Source organism: Lepisma saccharinum, chromosome 10 (assembly GCF_977018435.1).
Source record: "Lepisma saccharinum chromosome 10, izLepSacc3.1, whole genome shotgun sequence".
Classification (NCBI taxonomy): domain Eukaryota; kingdom Metazoa; phylum Arthropoda; class Insecta; order Zygentoma; family Lepismatidae; genus Lepisma; species Lepisma saccharinum.
Window position 1 is genome coordinate 5,342,754 of NC_139238.1, and position 21,221 is coordinate 5,363,974.

At 39.2% G+C, this 21,221-nt stretch overlaps 1 protein-coding gene across 1 annotated transcript in view; it reads right to left on the reverse strand.

The window, feature by feature from the left end:
- Positions 1–21,221, reverse strand: part of Gycalpha99B (guanylate cyclase 1 soluble subunit alpha 2) — a 533,625-nt gene that overhangs the window by 268,349 nt on the left and 244,055 nt on the right. Inside the window, exon 3 of the mRNA XM_083130599.1 lies at positions 20,091–20,173. Coding sequence (XP_082986725.1) covers positions 20,091–20,173 — 83 coding nt within the window. The remainder of the gene's footprint in view (positions 1–20,090; positions 20,174–21,221) is intronic.

A 21,221-nucleotide genomic window follows, 5' to 3' on the forward strand; every position in this document is an offset into this window, starting at 1 on the left:
TTAGGGTTCGCAGAGTGGAAAGTTAGGGTTGGCAGAGTGGGAAGTTAGGGTTGGCAGAGTGGAAATTTAGGGTTGGCAGAGTAGAAAGTTAGGGTTGGCAGAGTGGAAAGTTAGGGTTCGCAGAGTGGAAAGTTAGGGTTCGCAGAGTGGAAAGTTAGGGTTCGCAGAGTGGAAAGTTAGGGTTTGTAGAGTGGAAAGTTAGAGGTGGCAGAGTGGAAAGTAGGGGAACGGGGTGGAAAGTTAGGGATAGCAGAGTGGAAAATAGGGGGAACAAATAGCAAATAGGCTACCAGCCAGCCAGCCAAATAAACGGGCCGTGACAAGAAGGCCGACAAAACCAATTTGTTTAGAATCGGAAGTTCTTCATGTATCGGACGAGAGCCCGCACGGGACATGAAACAGATCTCCACTCGCATCCGGAGCATCGTTCACTCGGCCTCTCCCGGCCCCGGATGCTTTTAAGCCGTAATAGAAGCCGTCAGAAGCGGCCATTTGGTGCTCTAATGGCGCTATGACGGAAGGATCAATTAAGTTCAAGGAAAGGGTAAGAGCTAGCCCCATCTGTTGCCCGGTGGCGTAAACGGTTGTAGCATCCTTGAACTGAAGAACTTCGGCCCAACTGCAGAAACTATAATGAAGATATAGTTCTTCTGTTCGTTTGAGTCTGGTGAAATGAAGAGGTTACTGAAACCGCTGACTTCCAATGAGTTGTAGGGACTCTCCGAGGTAACAGTTCGTCATTTCTTTAGTTTTACAGAATAAACTACTTATGGAAATGAGTTTCTACAAGCTTTCCAACGTTAGTGGAGGTATTTTCGTTCACCGTGCAATTTATCTGACCGGCAAATCATATATTTTTCCCACCGACGCACAATTGACATGCTTCCCGTACGTGAACTGCATGCTCTGCACGTTCGATGACGTAACCCACTGTCAGTGTTTCAAACTCCTTTTGTTTTTAACTATGCTTGCCTAACCCAACCAAACCTAACCTAACCTTATGGAAATGGCTCGAGGGGCTATCCGTGAATGGTCCTTGGGGCTGTCCGTGAATGGTTCGTGGGGCTATCCGTCAATGGTTCGTGGGGCTATCCGTCAATGGTTCGTGGGGCTATCCGTCAATGGTTCGTGGGGCTATCCGTCAATGGTTCGTGGGGCTATCCGTCAGCTACCCGGCCTATCGTCAGCTACCCGTGCATAATGTCACCGGTGGACACGAACACGATAGTAGGTATTTTTCGGTGAAGAAGGTTGAAACACTGCATACCCAGAACGTAAGTCAAGATGTGCCCCCATATTGTATGTTCCGGAAGCGAAGGAAGCAATAAAAAAAATCACTCTGTATGTGAAAAGTTGTGTTTGTTTTTGTGTAAAAAGCATAATGGCACCTTGAACTATGTTCCGCAATACACAATTGGTAAGTATGAACCATGCGAAACACAAAATATCGGATTTAAATGTGTCTCCGATATAACGAACTGTTACCCTCATCGATAGTATGGTAAAGAAAAAAGCAGTCTACAATCTGTCCAGGAATCTGTGCAACAAATGAACAAAAGCAAGTATCTGCGCCAAGAAGTGAATCGATAGGGCTCGACAAATGATCGCGTGAGAGGGAAAGTGAGTACACTGAGAGGAAAACGCGGCCACTAGCCGTTTGCATCAGCATGCACTGCTTTGCTCCGCCCACTCGCTTTCTCCCCTTTTCCACCGTGCGCGGCCTTGCTCCACATATTTCCGAGACAGGGTGTAACAGTACTGAAAGAGTCTCTGGTTCAATTCCTCCCGATGGTGCAAGCAAAATCACACCTTGCCTTGCCTTGTAATCAAGGGGTTCAATCCCCGGTGGAGGCACAAGTGGTTCGGATCCCACTTTAAACTGAAGGTCCAGTCCTGATTAGCCTTACTGTGCATAAAGTGGACTTAAAACACCAACACACCTTGCCAAACTTTGTGTACCCAGTTCCATTTTCAACCTTTGTTATTTTACGTCGCGTTTATATATTTCCAAGTTCGCGACGATGATGATAAGACATACACATTTTCATGCGTTTGGCAGGATTCAAACTTATGACCGCTGGTGTCGTGGTATGGGATGATAATCACTTCTGGGGTATAACGGTAACTTCTGAGAAGACATGCAGGCTAACGAGGCTGTGGCGCCCGGACCTACAGTGTTGTACTTAGTGTTGGGTTCGAGTTCCTAAGTCCACTTTATTCAAAGATAGGCTAATCGAGACTGGACCTACAGTTTAGAGTTGATTCGAACGAGTATGTGGAAGGGAGTCCGCAGGATTTTTTCTCACGGGGGGCATAGTCATGGAAACGTTTATTATTATTATTGTTGCTATTATTATTATTATTAGTTACTACAACTACTACTTTACAAATCATAAAATTCAAATTGGATTGAAGACACTTTGGCGTTGTGTACAAGTTGAGACTCCAGTTTACTTTCTTCCTTTCCATAAGCATCTAGCCTATCACTTCGTTGATGAACGAAGAGTTCATTTTCTTTTTGTTTTCACAAGACACAGAGTCAGAGACCACTTAATCTACTGTCCTTCATGGCACCTCTAATCCATGTTTTTACGTGCCGGAGGGTACTGTAAAATAATAATAATAGTTGCTGTAATTTACGGCTTGTAAGTCACAGAAAACAATATTTTTTGTTATAAAATTTCGTTACAATTTCACCATTCGAATTACATTCAATCTTTCCAAATATCTCCGGGGGCAAGTGCCCCCTGCACCCTCTGCGAGCGCCCTTGACTATGTGCCTCTACCGGGTATAGAAGAAGGGGCCTTTTGGTTACAAGGCGAATCCCGATTACTCTTGGAGATTGTAACGACCTACCCAGTAAGAACTAGTTTCAACTACTATGACGCAATTGTAAGAGAGCGTGGTTCATAACCGACCTGTATGTTAAACTATTAAAAAATGTAAGAAGGAAGCAGCCCTGGCCCATATCCATGGTAACGGTTGAAGTTTTTGCGTGCGATGACGTGTAACCGGCCAAGTGAATGCATCACTTCAATGTGAAGTCAAGTGAAATGACAGAACGACAGTGCTGCAGTATGCAGATATTAAACACCAGAACAAGAGCAATGTCTAGATGAGGATGTGTACTACAGGCTGTGGAAAAGGAGATACGATAGCCCCTAACGCCGTCAAACGGTTGGGCGGTAACTTTACGTCACATACCATAGGATCTCAGCTGAGTCCTTTGCGATTATTCCACTCAGAATTAGTTCACTTCATCAAATGATTTACTAAATCTCATCAATTTACATTGTAGAGTTCATTATTTGTGTTCTTTTTGGTTTAGGTTCAACATCTTCTACGAAGAGAAAATTATGCTAATTTCTTTGTTTTCCTTGTCCCTGTACATCCAGGGTCAAGGAAGTCAGTAATAAGGCGTGTTATATACAGTGTACACCTATAGATTGAATTGTATCTTCTCCAAATATGATGTATAAAGAAACAAACTGCCGGAGAACTAAGTGAGGTGAGTGTACAATTATTATTATTATAGCGGAACTACAAGCAAAAAAGTCTGCACAGTCTCGCGACTCCTGTCTTGTGCACCGTACTTCCGCGTGGAGGGGATGGGGAGAGAGATTTGTACACCAATGGCAAAAGAAATGGTAGGCGAATTGTCCATCACCATTTCTTCCAGTCTGTTTTCCACAATCTGGTGATCACAAATTGAAATAAGTAGAGGACGACACAGGATGTACAATAGAACAAAAAATAATGAAAATAGCCATGGACAATTTGCCTACTATTATCTATCTATTCAAGAATAAAAGTACATCTTAATTTAGAACCACAGTAAAGAGCTTGATAATGAAACATTTGTTTTATACTACAAAAGATTATTTGGGTCACAGTTTCCATTAATGGACTTTAAAACTGTGTTTGTTCCTTAACGGGCAATAAATGAATAGATAATTTGCCGTTTGTTTGATTACTCTGCAATCACAGGCAGCAGATTCATAACGTGATGTTCTTTTGATTATATGAAAAAAATACTGGTGATATTTTTAACAATTCTATAGAGCATAAGTTTAGAATTTATTATACAAATTAGTAATAGTATTTTAAATATTTGTGGCAACGTATTCAATTCGTACCATGCCCTGTTCGATTAAGAAATATTGACCCTGGCAGACCTTGTCAGCTCCTGCTCAGAAATGTGTAGAATAAGCTTTCTACAGGAAATGGTAAGAACACTGGTCTTTGGCAAGAGGTGACGAGAGGCCAAGCGAGGGTTTAAATAGGTGCACATGAGAGCGACACGAGGTCTTTTAATCTGGAATCAACGGAGAAGCAGGAGCTACTGGTCTTATTTCTAAACCGAACAGGGTAAGCTAGTCTACACCCATTCTGCCATTTGCATTGCTCACTTCAGTCTAGAAACGAATCATGAGTCTATTTTAATGAATAGTTAGATATTTGTACCTGCCCGTTCAGGGCTGTCTCTACCATCAACTAGTACTAATAGTACATCCCTATTTAAGATCCCCGCGTTCAGAGGAACGCTACGTGGTTTGAGATGCGTGGGCTTTTCATCCATTTTTACGGAAATGTGATGAAAAATTAGAGCAACGTGTTCGAGTTGCAGAATTTTTCATTTATATCATTCGAAATAAATGAAAATTTGAAATTTGTTAAATAGTGACATGTCAGAATTGTTTTCTCCGCGAATCTTTATTTTTGGGGCAAGCTGCGTAGCACGCAGTTTTAATGTTAATGATGGTTAATGTCGATACTCAGCTTTAATTCAGTCCTTACCCACCACACCCACCCAATAGGCTAATCACCCGCTGCATTAAAGCACATTACAATGCGGAGGAAACGACAATAGAATGTTTCCTTTGGTAGCCACGGGCAATGAGGCAACAGCTCTGCGCCCTTGCTTCGTCGCGGTTTTCCGCGTCGATGCGATGTGGCATAAGGTACGTCCGTCATTCCGGGCGCCGGAAGGTTCGATGTCGGACATTCGAGTGTCATATTCCGCCCAGAATTTGGCCAGCCCGGGCATGTCTACCGACGAGCCCTTGTCATTCCGCTCCTAGTAACGCCGTGGTTCGCTTGAACCCGGTACCTTCGGTCAGGCCCTGATGGCTATGACAGAACTACCACCTGGGAAATTATCATCAATTCCCAGGATTTTATCTAAATTTTGAAAGTGGCACTTGATTATGATGACCCTTGTCCTTGCAGTAGTCTCTTGAAATACAATTTGGTATTTTTTTTTACATGCATTTGGTGCGTGACTTATGATAGTTCGGCTATAAACGATACGTCTCAATCACATCACACCATGGTGTGTGTACTTAGTGGGTCACAGCAGAGAGTATTGCTGAAGTCAATTGTGGTTTTAATTAATTAAAGTCCTTTAAAGTTTCAATTTCATATATATATTTTTAAAACAGACCGTAACTTGTTAATGATCCGAAAAGTAACGCCGTTTGTGTTTATGTGTTTTAAGTTTAAACTGTTAAAGATTATCGCAAGGAGGATATTTAATTTCACGTATAGTTTTGAAATGCACAAGGATCAGTGGTCGACTCACTCGTATTTAAAATGACTGAAATTTCCTCGCCCCGAAGATGGGAGCCTTGGTACTAATAATTGTAGTGCAAATTGATAAGGAGATAGTCGAGAGAATACATGAGTCAGTCGCAGTGCATTTTTTATTTTTCCCTTATTTAAGGAATGTTTTTACTAAAGTAAAGTTAATATGTGAAAAAACGAAACGCTAATTATATTTCTAGGAATAGAGGAGCAATTATATGTCCGCTACTATACGCTGGCGTAAGTAGTAAGAGTGACGCTACCATTCGGCTAGAGTATAACCCGCTCGTTGATTCAATGTTCTAGCTAAGGGATAATAATAGGTGTTTTTAGTTGTACGCGCAGAAATACCGGTAGTGAAATATAAAAGAGTGCGCAAGTGTTTATATATATGTTTTAAGGAATAGAGGAGCAATGATGTCCGCTACTAAAGGTAGTAAGTGTGACGCTCCCTTCCATTAGTTTTAAGGTTAATTATGATTTTCCCCTACGAATTAATTGTGTACACAGAGGTACCCGTAGCAAGAGGAATGACACTGTCATTGTAGCGCAATGACATAAGAATGACTTAGTCTGCATGACTTTTAGTTTGTTAAAACACCATAGTTAGGCGTAAGCCAACTTGTAATGAAAAGTAGAACGAGACGTAAGCGGTATTCAAGGCGTGGAGTATTTCACATATTAACGAGATTTTTTTGTTATTATCCATATATTTATTGTCTCCTTCAGCTATTTATTAAAGGATAGCTTAATATTCCTCCTTTTGCGTTTTCTAGCTTTGAATTTTAAATACCTTAAATTTCATGTGTATTTATATTATGATATTTATATTTCAAGTTACGGCATTCCTTAATGTTTAAATAAACACTCTTCAGCATTATTCAACAGATTTCGTGTGGTTACTTAATCGCATCGCAAATCATTAAATCACTAAATAACGATAAAAGTTAAAAAGGTTCTTTAAATTAAGGTAAAACTGGTTGTCATTTATTTTCATTAAATAACGATGAAGTTTTGCGAATAGTGTAATCAATCAAGCCCTCCCCTTAGGTATAATCACGTTTCATTCCGTCAGCTTACGATAGGTTTAAACACGCAAGTTTAATCTCTGCACCGAAAGCACGATTCATTCGTTGTTTTCTTTTTTGTTCCTTCGAACTCAGGATATGTGCAGTCGCAAGACTCAAGTCCAAGATTTTCCTTCCATGTAAGTCGCCAGATTTCCGTGCGGAAATTTCCAGTTTCGCGTTAGCGGAAGAAACATATCCTATTTCAGTCTCCACGAGAGAGAATTTGATGACACCTTTTTTTTTCTCCGTCCAGTGTCGGGATGGATGCGGAATTTGTTGTAGATGAACTTTAAACTCAGGTGGCTTCCTAGCCTCCAAACGAGGTGTTAATAAGAGCCTCGTCAAGGGCGCTTATTTATGCGATTTTTTTTCCCGTCCCTTCAGAATTTTCAAAAGTTTCCCGAATGAAATTTAATTACTTCTTACAGATTAATTTCATGTTAATCTTCGTAAAGTAGGTAATAGCGAGTAATTGTGCTTATATTTTAATCTCCCACACGTCATAGACTTTAGTTGAAGTAATATCATACGAAAGGAACGTGATAGCCAAGAAATGTTTTCTAAATCAATAACCCAGTTAGTTTCAGTTTTGACTTTACATTTTACCTAAGAAAGACAAATGCGCCCCCCCCCCCTTATTTGGCGACGGTTTCAGACCGGTCAAGGCAACCTCCTAGGGTCACACCCGGGATGTTCATGCTTTGCTTTGAGCAATTTAATTTGATTTTTTTTTGTTATTATTCTATACCGTTTTTTTTCCATTTTTCTCCGTTTATTTAGATCAATTTGTTTCATGAAATATTTTTGTCCCATTTTCCCGTTGCTGTTATCCTATTACTAATTTGGAACTTTATTTTAACTGTTTATTTATGCTATACGTCAGGCGTATGCAAGCGCAAACCAACCTTGACTAGTGAGCGTTAACAATGCGTCACTATGTAGCCTTGATTTATTCATCAATTTTATTATGTATCTTTCGTAATTAATGATCTTAAAGTCATTGGAGCCATGTCATCTACTCTTTTATTATATCTTAGTGATCCTGAATTTACTTGTGGCTAGGTTCGTTTTAACAGCTGTGACGTTACCAAATTTTGGGTTAATTATTTTTTTCGTCAGTTCCTCATTTTTTACAATGCTTTGACACTTCTGACATGATATTAATGGATTTCGTCGGGTTAACCTTCTGATACCAGGGGATATATTTTATACCATCTACATATTACTTTTATATATTTATCAATATTTAATCCTAGATATTTTCGTTTATTTTATTGTATATTCATCATGTCCCAACAAAGGGCATTTTGTGCCATGTCATAACTTTAGTTTTATATTGCACATTATTTTATATTTTGGGAGAAGCCAGGGGCTATATATATATAATTTAGTCAATATATACATATATTACTTTTGATGAAGTCATATTTTCATTTTAATGGTGTTCCAGTGTTAAGGCGTCAAATGACATTTTCCGCCTTTTATTTTATTTAGCCTTCATTCAAACTTTGTTTTATAATTTATATCACTTATTGGGCAGTTTATTTTATTTTAGTTTCCTTATCTTTACTCATGATTTTCATTTGCCTATAAAAGACGATTACTTTACACATTTTTTATACATTTTAAATATTGAATGACTGAGAGCAATGTAGTTTTTCCAATGTCTTACCTGTTTCCTACCCTGTTCGGGAATTCCACGAGTTCAAGGAATTTCGAAAATAGTCCAGCGATTTTTTTGAGGCCGGAAGAAGAACGCATTCCTGAAGGCTTTGGAGCTCACCAGCCTCCTTTGGTTTTCAGCGGTGTATGTCACGTAGCAGCACCGAAAACCCTATTCCAAGTGACATCCCAAGATCTGAACAGCGTCAGAAACATCAGAAGAAATGTCATCTTACAGAGCACCCCCCCCCCACGACTCTAACCCCCTTAAGAAGAAGCATGAACATCTTTCATGTACATCGTCCCCTTTTGCTCTGTAAGGCCAGGCAGTGTATTTCACCACATATTGGAACTTTCCGGGTACAGTCAACGACCCAAATGTGTTGAGACCCACCCCTGTGGATCAGCAACCTGCCAGGCCACCTGTGAACAGTTTCATCCTACCAGTGACCATATTTACTGTTCCCCTCTTGGAGTGATTGCAGCACGGTACACCTTCCGTTTTCACATGCAACCAGCGTACGAAATGTGTCGCCATACGATGTGTGCCGGAAATATGCAATGGCGTCTGCTGTGAACTTTCGGGGGCCTATCATAAATACCCCCCAGTGTCCGCCATTGAACAACGCATATTTTGGGGCGTGGAAACGCTACTTGGAGTGGCTTTCCATGGACTACCCTGTGTTCGCCCGCCCCACGGCCAACGTCTTTTCATCTGACCTTGCTGAACAGTATTCCGGAACTTTCCACACCGGGATTCGAATCCGGTCCCCCAGTGAAATTGTGATCGGTCAAGGACCGTGTATGTCCCGGAACAGTACTTCGTACCCCAGGACTCCGGGGTTTGAGTGTATTTGGATTGCCCTGCCTTTTGATTTCTCAGGTCATAGTGTGCTACGAACGTCAGTGAAAACATCATCTTCAAATATATTTTTTAATCTTCGTGTGGTTGTGCGCAGTCCAGTGGAGCTTGGTGTTTACCATGATCTTTTTGCTCTCGCCTCGAACTGTCATCCTGATGAGGCGGAAGATTGCGAGCATGCGGCCTTAAGGTTTCTCACGGATTAAGTTCGGTGCTTAGACAGCACTTGTTCTGAAGACATTCGCATGTATCGCGTTACGATGCAGTGTGTTGAACTCTCCGCTGACTCCACGGACCTCCGAACAACACTCTCTATCGCATGTTGACCAACCGTCAGCATTGTTGATTACGAAAGACTCTTCCAGCGTGTGGCTAATGGAAACAAAAGACTTTCTTTCAGCATTCAAGCTTGAGCTTAATTCTGTTCCATTTACTTTTCGGTGAAGGGTCTCCGACATTTTTTTTATTAGTATTTTATTTTATGTATCCTTTTGTTCATGTAATAAACAAAACCTTTTAAATTTTGGTGAATGGCAGAAGGTTCAATTTAAACTTTTAATTATTACAATTTCAATTTTGGAAATTGTTTCGCAAGAGGGAGTGAGAGGAAATATTGACCCTGGCAGACCTTGTCAGCTCCTGCTCAGAAATGTGTAGAATAAGCTTTCTACAGGAAATGGTAAGAACACTGGCCTTTGGCAAGAGGTGACGAGAGGCCAAGCGAGGGTTTAAATAGGTGCGCATGAGAGCAACACGAGGTCTTTTAATCTGGAATCAACGGAGAAGCAGGAGCTACTGGTCTTATTTCTAAACCGAACAGGGTAAGCTAGTCTACACCCATTCTGCCATTTGCATTGCTCACTTCAGTCTAGAAACGAATCATGAGTCTATTTTAATGAATAGTTAGATATTTGTACCTGCCCGTTCAGGGCTGTCTCTACCATCAACTAGTACTAATAGTACATCCCTATTTAAGATCCCCGCGTTCAGAGGAACGCTACGAATTCACTAAAGTATTCTCAAAAATGTATACTACTATGTAAGACCATTACAGACACAGTAATATTTATTTCATAGAACGTATAAGTTATATTAAAAAATACAATACTTCTGCAATTGACTTCAACCTTATGGTCAAGTTAGAAAGCAAAAATCAAACCATTAAGCTAAACTCCTGCAGCTGATCAAAATTTAATTATGACTTCGCAGTAACGCAACTTAGCTTTGAAAAAAACTTCGTGTATATTTTATGCTTATAAAATACCGATACGAAACTTGTATTAATGATTTTAAACATCGGTAAGAAGCCACATTTGGTAAATATAGCGTACATAAATGCTTATTTGAATTTTTCTTTTCTGGTATGCACAGTATATTATGTTCAACGTGCTTGGAAGATGTATCTTGTGCTGAACTAAAATAAATAATAATAAAAAGTGGTGTACGGGATCTCGAAAAGTCGGGACCGGGATAGGAAAGAAAAATTCCGTCCCTATCACGACTTCAGCAAATGACTTCCCTAAATTTCTGGATCCCGAGCAGTCGGGAAATACCGAATGGTCATTTTGAAACGGTATTAATTCTTAACGTTTTCTACATTGCAAGTGTCTGGAACTTATCGGAAATTGTTTGTTTTCATTCCAGAAATGCAAACACAATCACTTAAGGTGAAAATGACGTGTAGAACTTGAGATTTCCAGAGCCTCGGGAAATTTCGGAAATTTTCCGTCCCGAAAATTTCCCGACTAGTCGAGAAATTGCGAATATTTCCCGTCCCGAATGTCGGGATTTAAAAAAATTCCCGTTCCGATCAATAATATTCTGTCCCGCATAACAATAAGTACCCATCGATATTTATTTTCAATTTTTCTGAAGCCACAAAATGTAAATGGGTGGAAATGCTCATTTGTGTACTCGATTTCGTGTGTTCAGTTTCTGGCATGGTTTCCTATCTGCATAGTGCAACACTAGCGCATAGATTTGGAATTCATCTTATGGATAAATTAATTTGTTAAGTTACATATTATTTTTTCAGTTTTTAATGTGATGAACGTTGATATAACTTGATACTGTGTACAAGTGTGTTGGTTTTACAAATAGAAGAAGGTAAAACAAATGTAGAAATATGTCTGTGTGTTATTTGTGAAACCAAAACCTATATGTTTTTCCCTGAACGCATATGAGATAGTGTAAATTAGGTTGTTTTAGCTCCATATAAAAAAACTGAAAAGTTCGATTATGGGAAATTTGGAAACTGAGGACTATTTACACTCAAGTCAGAACGTCAAATGATTGAAAATAGAGAATAACATACTACTACCAGTGGCGGCGATTGCCCCCCCCCCCTACTTTTCGCCACTTTTGCCCCCGCACTATGCTAAACCTTATCTACAAAGGGAAATATTCTGTCTTTGCCCCCAGTTTTGGCACCTTGCCCCCGCTTTTGGAACCAAATCGCCGCCACTGACTACTGCCTACATTAAAAGGAAGTCATAAGCTTCCGTCTCTACTCTGAAATCTCTGCTCGCTCGATAGTAAATATTTATGCTACTTTTATCCCTATGAAACAGATTTAAATACTCGTGGTAAAGTTCTGCCACTTAGTTTACACTAGAGATTTTCTGTATCAACTGTATTTCTCCCAAACGTTTCAAAACCCGCTTGGGTGCTTAAAAAAGTTATGAAAAATACGCCAAACAGTAAAAATGAGTTCAGTTTATACACTCACTGAATAAATAGTCATTCATTACAGCCGCTATTACCTGTGTATTATAAAAACAAATCGCAATACATCTGAGATTTTACGAGTGTTGAACTCTAGTCGGAAATGATTTTTTTCTTCTTACTGAACACACACAGAATCGATCTGGGAAGCTGTTTTACGAGGGGTGTCCCATAAGTAGCGAGCCTAACCTAGAAGGGGACAGGATGGGACAACAACAGCAATCTATTTTTCTACGTAGTCTCCCCGCAGGTCCACACACTCTTGCCAACGCTTCTGCAGTGCTTTTATCCCGGTCTCATATAAGCTTTCCTCAAGGCTTGCAAAATAGTCACCCACAGCACTTATGACGTCACCGCCCAAAGCTTTTTTCAGGTTAGGGAAGGGATGAAAGTCTGATGGAGCAAGATCGGGTGAATAAGGGGGATGTTCCAACAATTCGAACCCACAATCATGGATGGTTGTCATCGCAACAAGCGATGTGTGAACACGTCCATTGTCGTGATCCAGAATCACCCCTTTAGAGAGCTTTCCCCGCCTCTTAGTCTCCAAAACTATGTCAACAATTCCAAGGTGGACAGGATTAGCATGGTGGAAGTGGTGCGATTGTGCCTGTGTATTAAACATTTAAGCGTTAAAGATCAAGTGTACGAATATACAAGAATTTCATTTTTAAGTGATACAGGTGACTTTTAATAATAATAATAATAATAATTCCTTTAATTAGCGGGCGAAGTTCAGCCGTAGGCTGCTCTGCCAGCTAACCCTTGTCATGAACTACATAAGAAAATATAAGTATATATAATACAGGGTGTCCCACGAACGGCGCAACTGGGAATTAAGAGTGGCGTTACTTTGTACATTCATAAGTCATACACCAAATGTTAGCCCTGTCCAAGTAGATATTTTTAAACATAGAAACAACAAACGGGGTGCAGTGTTGTTCATGCAGTGTTGCTAAATGTAAGTGAAAGTGTAAATTTATTTTTCCACAAAGTATGGAAAATTGCATGTCAAACATTCGTACGGAAATTTGGACGTCAATTTCCACCTTGGGTAGGTGGACTATTTCGCCATCTATAGTTCAGAGAAGAAAACCGATCGTCTTCGCGCATAGCCAATCCTGAAATGCCTCGTAAAGGCGTACCGGTCCAAATGGGTGTTTTAAAAAAATTATGAGGTACAGTGGCTAGACTGTTGATGTTTGAAGGCAACAAAAGGTGTGTTTAGTGATGGTCTATGACATGGAAATACTGGAAACAGGAAAAAAAAGAAAATGAAAATTATGGTGAAAAAAGTGTTACTTACCTACTCCTGGCAACCATGCAATGCGCGTAACAGGCAGTGTAGCTTTACAAAAGATGTTGAAAATTACAACCATTTTCCCTGAGGCATTCATCAACAAGTTTTATCATGTTGGAAGCAACTTTATGCAAGGTTGATTGGTTTATATTGTTAATGGCTGTGCAAATATTTATTTTTAGATCATCTAGTGTTCTTGGGTTATTAATGTAAACTGTTTGTTTCAAATAACCCCACAGAAAAAAATCTGGAGACGTCAGATCCGGGGAGCGACTGGGCCATAAGTTTTTGCTTATAATGTGATCGTTTTGATTAGACGTGTGACATGTTGCGGAGTCTTGTTGAAACCAACAATCACGTTCATCACGTTCCAACACAGGAATAAACTGTGTGATAAGGTCACGATAAACTATTCCGTCAACTGTTGTGTTGAAAAAGAATGGACCGATTATTTTTCTCCGCGAAATCGCGCACCACACACCGATCTTTTGTGGATGAAGTGATTGTTCATGTAACAAATGGGGATTGTTACTTGACCAGTGTCGAGAATTTTGACTGTTGACATATCCATTTAAGTGAAACCATGCTTCATCCGTGAAAAAAACCTTATCCAAAATATTCACACCATTGTCTCTAATAAAATTTCTAAACCACTGGCAGTATCTTACACGTGCACTTTTGTCTGCTTCCTTCAGTTCTTGCACAGCCTGTACCTTATATGCACGTAGGTGCAATTGTTTTAACGCTCGGTGAGTTGTTGTTTTTGATACACCTGACTGTGCAGCAAGTTTACGAACAGATTTCCTGGGAAATTGTGATATTCTCTGCTCCACATCCTGCAGCACACCTTGTGTCAAAACTGGTGGTTGTCTGTGGTAGGGTTTGTCATTAACTGATCCTGTTTCACGAAATCTGGAAACAAGTCGATATATCGTCGAATTTTCTGGAACACTGTTATTCGGATATTTCTCGCGAAACACAGTTTTTACACTAGCGTACGATTTCGAACAAAAATAATGTTCCACGATGAACACCCTCTCTTCCAAAGAGTACTTCATTTCACAGAACAATTCTAATCTTCCCCTACGAACACTGCGAAATGCACGGCTCAAACAGTTCTGAGTACACAACTAACTGATTCTTTTGTTCTCGTTCGGTGGGCGCTCTTATCGCATTGCATGGTTGCCAGGAGTAGGTAAGTAACACTTTTTTCACCATAATTTTCATTTTCTTTTTTTCCTGTTTCCAGTATTTCCATGTCATAGACCATCACTAAACACACCTTTTGTTGCCTTCAAACATCAACAGTGTAGCCACTGTACCTCATATTTTTTTTAAAACACCCATTTGGACCGGTACGCCTTTACGAGGCATTTCAGGATTGGCTATGCGCGAAGACGATCGGTTTTCTTCTCTGAACTATAGATGGCGAAATAGTCCACCTACGCAAGGTGGAAATTGACGTCCAAATTTCCGTACGAATGTTTGACATGCAATTTTCCATGCTTTGTGGAAAAATAAATTTACACTTTCACTTACATTTGGCAACACTGCATGAACAACATTGCACCCCGTTTGTTGTTTCTATGTTTAAAAATATCTACTTGGACAGGGCTAACATTTGGTGTATGACTTATGAATGTACACGTTTCGGTTACAAAGTAACGCCACTCTTAATTCCCAGTTGCGCCGTTCGTGGGACACCCTGTATAATATGATAATATATGAGTACAGATGGAACAAAATGGGAATTAAAAAAAAACAAGAAAAGGAAAGTTTTTGGTAGTGCATGGAACCAGACACGCTTTTCCGCAAATGCTATGGACAGTTAAGGCAAAACGCCATCTTCCATTGGTCCATTTTTAGAACTCCCGCTGAAGAAAACTGGAGGTTTATTCAAAATATAGGTGTCAGGATAACTAAATTGTACTCAAAATGCTTAGTTTATCCAATGCGCTTCAACAAGAAAAACAGAAGAGAAGAGATTGATTGTAAAGAACTTGAAGTACTGTAAGAAACATCAATTCGATACAACGAGAAAAGCATAATGATAGAAGTAAAGTTCTCATTGTTACAAATGTTGCACATAATAGTAGATGTGTTAAGATGAACAATAGAGTAGAATCTTTTGACTGTTATATTCCTTATATCCATTTTCATATGTACAATTGTAATTAACATGTATTTTAAACTTCAAATGTTACTGTTCAATAACATTTGTTTCCTATTTATGTTAAATTGTACAACGTTCATGTGCTTGGCAACATTGACTTGCTGTGGTAACAAAGGTAACAGTTGTGGAAGTGTGTGATAAAAGTCTCTACCAAAAAGTGATTTCCTGCGTTTTCATTTATACAAATATTCGGGTAATTTGAAATTTAGGTATGTAATCAGTGGATGGAAGTTTAGTTTCACCTTCACAAATTCTGAAAAAAAAAAATATTCAGTAAATAAAAGTACACGCATAATTAATCAACGACGGCAACAACACAATCTGCAACTCTTGCACACACCCACGGCCTGGAAGGCAAAAGCAATATCTTGATTGTGTTTCGGCTGGCCAGAATCCCGCAAAAACGTACCAGGTGAGAAATGGAAATGCAATGTTAAGTCCATGATTGGGTAGGTAACAGAAAACGTGAAGAGAGAATAGCTTCTCTCTCTTCGGCGAGACAAGCGCAGTCGAAAAGGAATCATGAAAACATTCTATACTCTGTCCAGGGAATCTCTCGAGCTAGCAAACGAATGCAAGTCTCGTCGCCAAGTAGTGACTCGAGAGGGCTCTACCAATGAACACGACAGAGGGGACTGGATTCCGTGGAGGGGAAAAAAATACTGCAGGCACTAAACTTGGTAGCAGCGTACTGCTTCGTTCAACCCACTCGCTCCCCCTTCTCTACCGTTATGCGGGGCCTTGGTCCATACATTCCCGGGATAGAGTACAAGTGAAGCGTAATCGTGATTTCAGAATTTGGAGACACTTCATCCCTTCATAACAGAAAGCAACAAATACAAGATATATTCTATGAAAACTCACGGAACATATACTCTGTCCCAGCTAATTATGGAGCAGGCAAACGAAAACAAGTCTCTGCGCAAGTAGTGACGCGAGTCGGCTCCACCAATGAACACGTGAGAGGAACGGAATTGCGTGGAGTGGGAGAAAGCGACTGCAGTTACCAGCCTTCCCAGTAGAGTGTACTGCTTCGCTCGGCCCACTCGATCTCCTTCGCTCCTCTGACGCTATGCGCAGCCTTGCTCCACAGTTAGCTGGGATAAGGTATATGCTCTTAATATATCTGCAAATCTCCTGTATATGACTTCGGGTAGAGGTGCAAAGGTCTGTCACAACGGAGTGCAATTATATTTATAGAAAGGACGCCATTAAGATTCTACAAGCGAATCGGAACTCTTGTCCCGAATTTTCACTTTCGGATTCCGGGGAAATCGCACAGAGAGAGAGAGAGACGTGCCCCACATCAAGAAACAAGCATCCGCGCACATCCCTGTCGTCTCAGGAGACGCCAAAAGGGGTGGCAACACAGAGAACGATTTGGAAACCCTTTTTCCACATCATCGGAGAGTGACGGAGGCGCCAGGCCTCGAGACCGGTCCATCGGGAGTTCGGTAACGAGGCGGAAAATCCCGCTGGATCGGTCCTTCAAACGGTGGCGCTTCCTACAGGATTTCTCACGAACTGCGATAAAGAAAAAAAATCTACGCGGCATAAAGTCCCTCGTTAGTTGCATTTTCCGCATCCACAACTCCCTTTGCATTGGTAAATACCCGCTCGGGATGCAACGCTGAATGTCGTTCGAACCTCAACCTAAGACCGTGCCAGGTGAAGCAACTTTTCAACTGATCAAACCTAAGGGTGTAATTTGGATATCGGGTAATGATGTTAAGGTGCAACATTGTGTGACGTCACGGAAGATTCTGATTGGTTGGCTTTGAGGAACGGTTGGCAGCAGGGGAAAAGAGGACATCATGGACAGAAACCGCTTTCGGTTAAGGGTTGTCATATTTTAAGAGTGATAACGTGCTTAGTAACACATCATACGCCGGCCAACGTGGTCGAGTGGTTATCTCAACGCGCTACTACGACAGGGGTAGTGGGTTCAGATCCCGGCCTGGGCATGAGTGACTTTGTGGGTCTCCTCTCATCAATTTCATCATATCATCACTTCTCCTCATTGTCGCGATTAACCAATAGTAGCAGAGCAATGGCGTAAAATGACCGAATTCAATCAATCAGTAATAAAACTTAGTACTTGAAGATCTTATTTTCAACATGTAAACGCATTAAAAACAATAGAGTTCCTAATTCACTTTTTTGACATTGGCTACTTAAAGGATAACGTAGAGATGTCGCTAAGTGCACTTATGTAATGCGAAACTAATGACAATGCTACCAGTCTTTAGTTCTTCCAGGAAAGGAAAGTACAAATAAGTCAGTAATTTCGTTCAACAGTTCTTGTACTCATTGCATACATTTCTTCGTCTCACAAGCAGCTTTCCATACCTCAATATGTCTCTCACGAAACCACTGTCAGGTTTTCTTAACAACTCTTGTGGCACGATATGCTATGATCGCAAGGACTGCAGCTGAAACCAGGTTTCAACTGTACAGTTAGAGACAGACACTTCTGGGTTGTAACGACGCCATTGAAAGCCAATGGGATCATAACAACCCGAAAGTATTCGTGACTGTGCAAGGGGTGCTGTACGCCTGTCCTGCCTGGCAACACCTACCCAAGACGACCCTCTGCAGAATTCATTATACAGAACATGGTCCTACGAGGCTTCAGCGGACACGGCAAGCGTGTCGCAAACGTGCAATTCCACGAAAACTTTGACATACCACTGCTGGCTGAAGTCATCAAGTAGACAACTTCCACGTTCTAAATTCCTGGCGAACCCAAACCCAACGATACGAGCCATTGGCACCGCCAACCCGCAGACCTGCTAAGACACTAAAAAAGTGACCATATCAAAACCGCCACTGCCGCCAGGCACGTATTCTAGAAATATATTTCTGGGGGGGGGGGTCCGAACCAAGTGTCTCATATTATTATTATAATAATAATATTAACATTTAAATTAAAATAATTAATAATAGTATTAATTAAAATATTCAAATCAATTAGTAATTGTATTTTTTGTTATTGATTTGCTTTATTTTCCTTTGCTTTTTTTGTCACTTTTGACAAATTTGCGAAGATGAGGATGAGAGATGACATGATGAAATTGATGAATGGACACTCACAAATATCCATGCCCAGACCGGGATTTGAACCCGGGACCCCTGAGTATTGTATTTCTATTACATGGATAGGCAAAATGACGGTATAAGGATAGTGATATTAACAGAACGTATTCATTATCTAGCTTACGTAAAGCTAAGCTCGGCAAAATTTACTTATAAAAAAACAAAACAAAAAAACCTGGCAAGTAAATTAATGTCAAATAGATAAAGAATTGAATATTAATTTAATATCAAAAAAGGATGTTAGATCCAGTTGAAGAGAACTGGTAATATTTTATGCATATTATTGTAAGTAGTAACAGATCTTACATAAATCTTCTTTGGTACTGTCATTCAAAGTCGTATGATCTCAATGTAATCCTTGCTTTCCAATTAAGTTCGGCAGAAATAAATAACCCTCAATTGAGAATTTTCACTATTTATTTAGATTATTTCAATATTTTAGTTATTTTAATATTTCATTATTTAATCTCAGGTATTTTAATATTTCATTATTTTCATTATTTCATTTTAGTACTTAGTAAGCCCTAATATCAGTCAACGAGCAACAACCCTTAACTGTAAACATGCAAAGATTTTATTACTAATAATATTAATAAATATCCTAGAAGTTAGTTACTCTTGTAGCAATAGGTCTTCCTTACACATTATGACCATGAATAATATGAGTAAAGAGAATCCAGAATAAGTACATAACCTATAAATTTTTTTACAAAATATGACTGTGGTGGTAATAGTTTAAATAATAATTACTAAATTTATTTGCAAACAGAATTTCTATAATTTTATAATACATATTTTTGACATCAACTCAATAATTCACAAGCTTAGACAACCTATGAATGTTATACAATTCCATGAATAAATTATGCTTCTACATAATATTCCAAATGTATTTGAATTTATGTGTATATATATTAACACTCTTTTGAGTAAGTGGTATTTAAATTTCCAAACACTTGACACTTTATATCTTCGTTGATCAATATTGAAAATAATACGTATGTCTTCATGCAATCAAATAACTTTTATAATAATTATGATATGCTGTTTAAATAATTATAGTTACATATTTTTTAAAAGTATTGGAATATTATGAAAAATATTTGATCACGGGAGATATGTAACTTAGATATGGTAGGCAACACCTATGAAAAGCTGGATTGTTCTCAAATTATATGATATGGTCAGGTATGCAAATAATTTACCAACACATAACTTTAAATATATTTGCAAATATCACACATATTATGTATGAGAGAGGATAATGATACCACATGATTATGTGTTAATTAAAGATATCGTGTGTATTTAAACATATGAACATATGTGTATAGACTCATGTAAAATACAAATTTCATGTAAATATTATAATAATGACAAAATAGTGTTGATACTGATCAATAATTCAATTCCACATGACATATTTTACTGTACCTTACTGTACTCCACTGTCCCATACTGTACTTTACTGTATTACACTGTGCTATACTGAAAATATATTGTCATTAATCTCAATAAACAATATTACTTAATATGGAATTTTGTACCAGCTAGCTCACGAGGTTACTACCTGAATTATATCGTGTGTGTATGTGACTTGATGGCAATAGCTTACTCACCTTCTGTTTCCGATAGTAGATCATAGATGTCATCTAACAAGGAGTAATGGTAACAATGCTCCACATCGTTCGGCAACTTTGATCTGAAAGAAAAGAATTCGAAAATTTGTAACATTCTTTTTGTAACAAACTTTACATGCTCAGAAAATAAATGTGGCATCATGCAGCATTGTTTAAAAGCAACACTGCATGGACTTCGGGAAGGAATCGCCTTTTCTATTCCACGAAATCTCTCTGTCCTGATAGAGATTTGAGTTGAAGATTCGTAGGATTCCTGTTTGTAATTTTCATGTAATCATTGTATTATATTCGTAGTAAGGGTTAGGTAGGACAACAGTATATGATTAACCTCACCCGCTACATAACTAACTACCTGTATATTTTATGTTCATAACAAATTTCATGGAAATACATTGAATTATTGTTTTAAGTCCACTTTATGCACAGAAAGGCTATTCAGAACTGGCCCTACAGTTTAAAGTGGGATCCAAACGTCATGGTGGAATATAGGAATCTGACTACAAAATTTATGCCAATTGTGTTACGTACCCAATAGGACCAAGTAATGTGAATAGTTTGCCAAAGACGAATAGAGATGGCAGCACCAGGCGTGCAAGGTTAAGAATTGGCATAATATATGTGAATAACTTTATAAATAAGAACAAAGCAAATTGGAAAGATGAAAAACAATAGAATATATTATAAGAAGACAAAGAATAAATATGAAAAGTAAATTAATATATATATCTTATAAATGAAATCAATGATCACATGTAAGTTAATATGAAAATTAGGAAGTCAAAACACTGATACAAGTTTGTGTCTTTGAACAGATATTGCATCTGTATGATTGATTTACCATTCCTATAGGGGAAATTTTGTTTACATCAGTGGCGAGCGTGTTCTGATCAACGCCCCACAGCACTTTTTGGTTGCGCAGTTTAACTGTAGCACCTACTTGGATGCGCATGTCAATCGGCTGCACCAAGTATACACTCTGTTGTACATAGTTAGTGGTGGCGCGTTCCAATTGCAGCCCCAAGGGAGGATATTAGTATTATTCCCAAAGCTTAAGGGAAAAAGTTGGAAAAGGATAAAGGAATTCGTTAAATAGTCAAAACCTAAATTGAA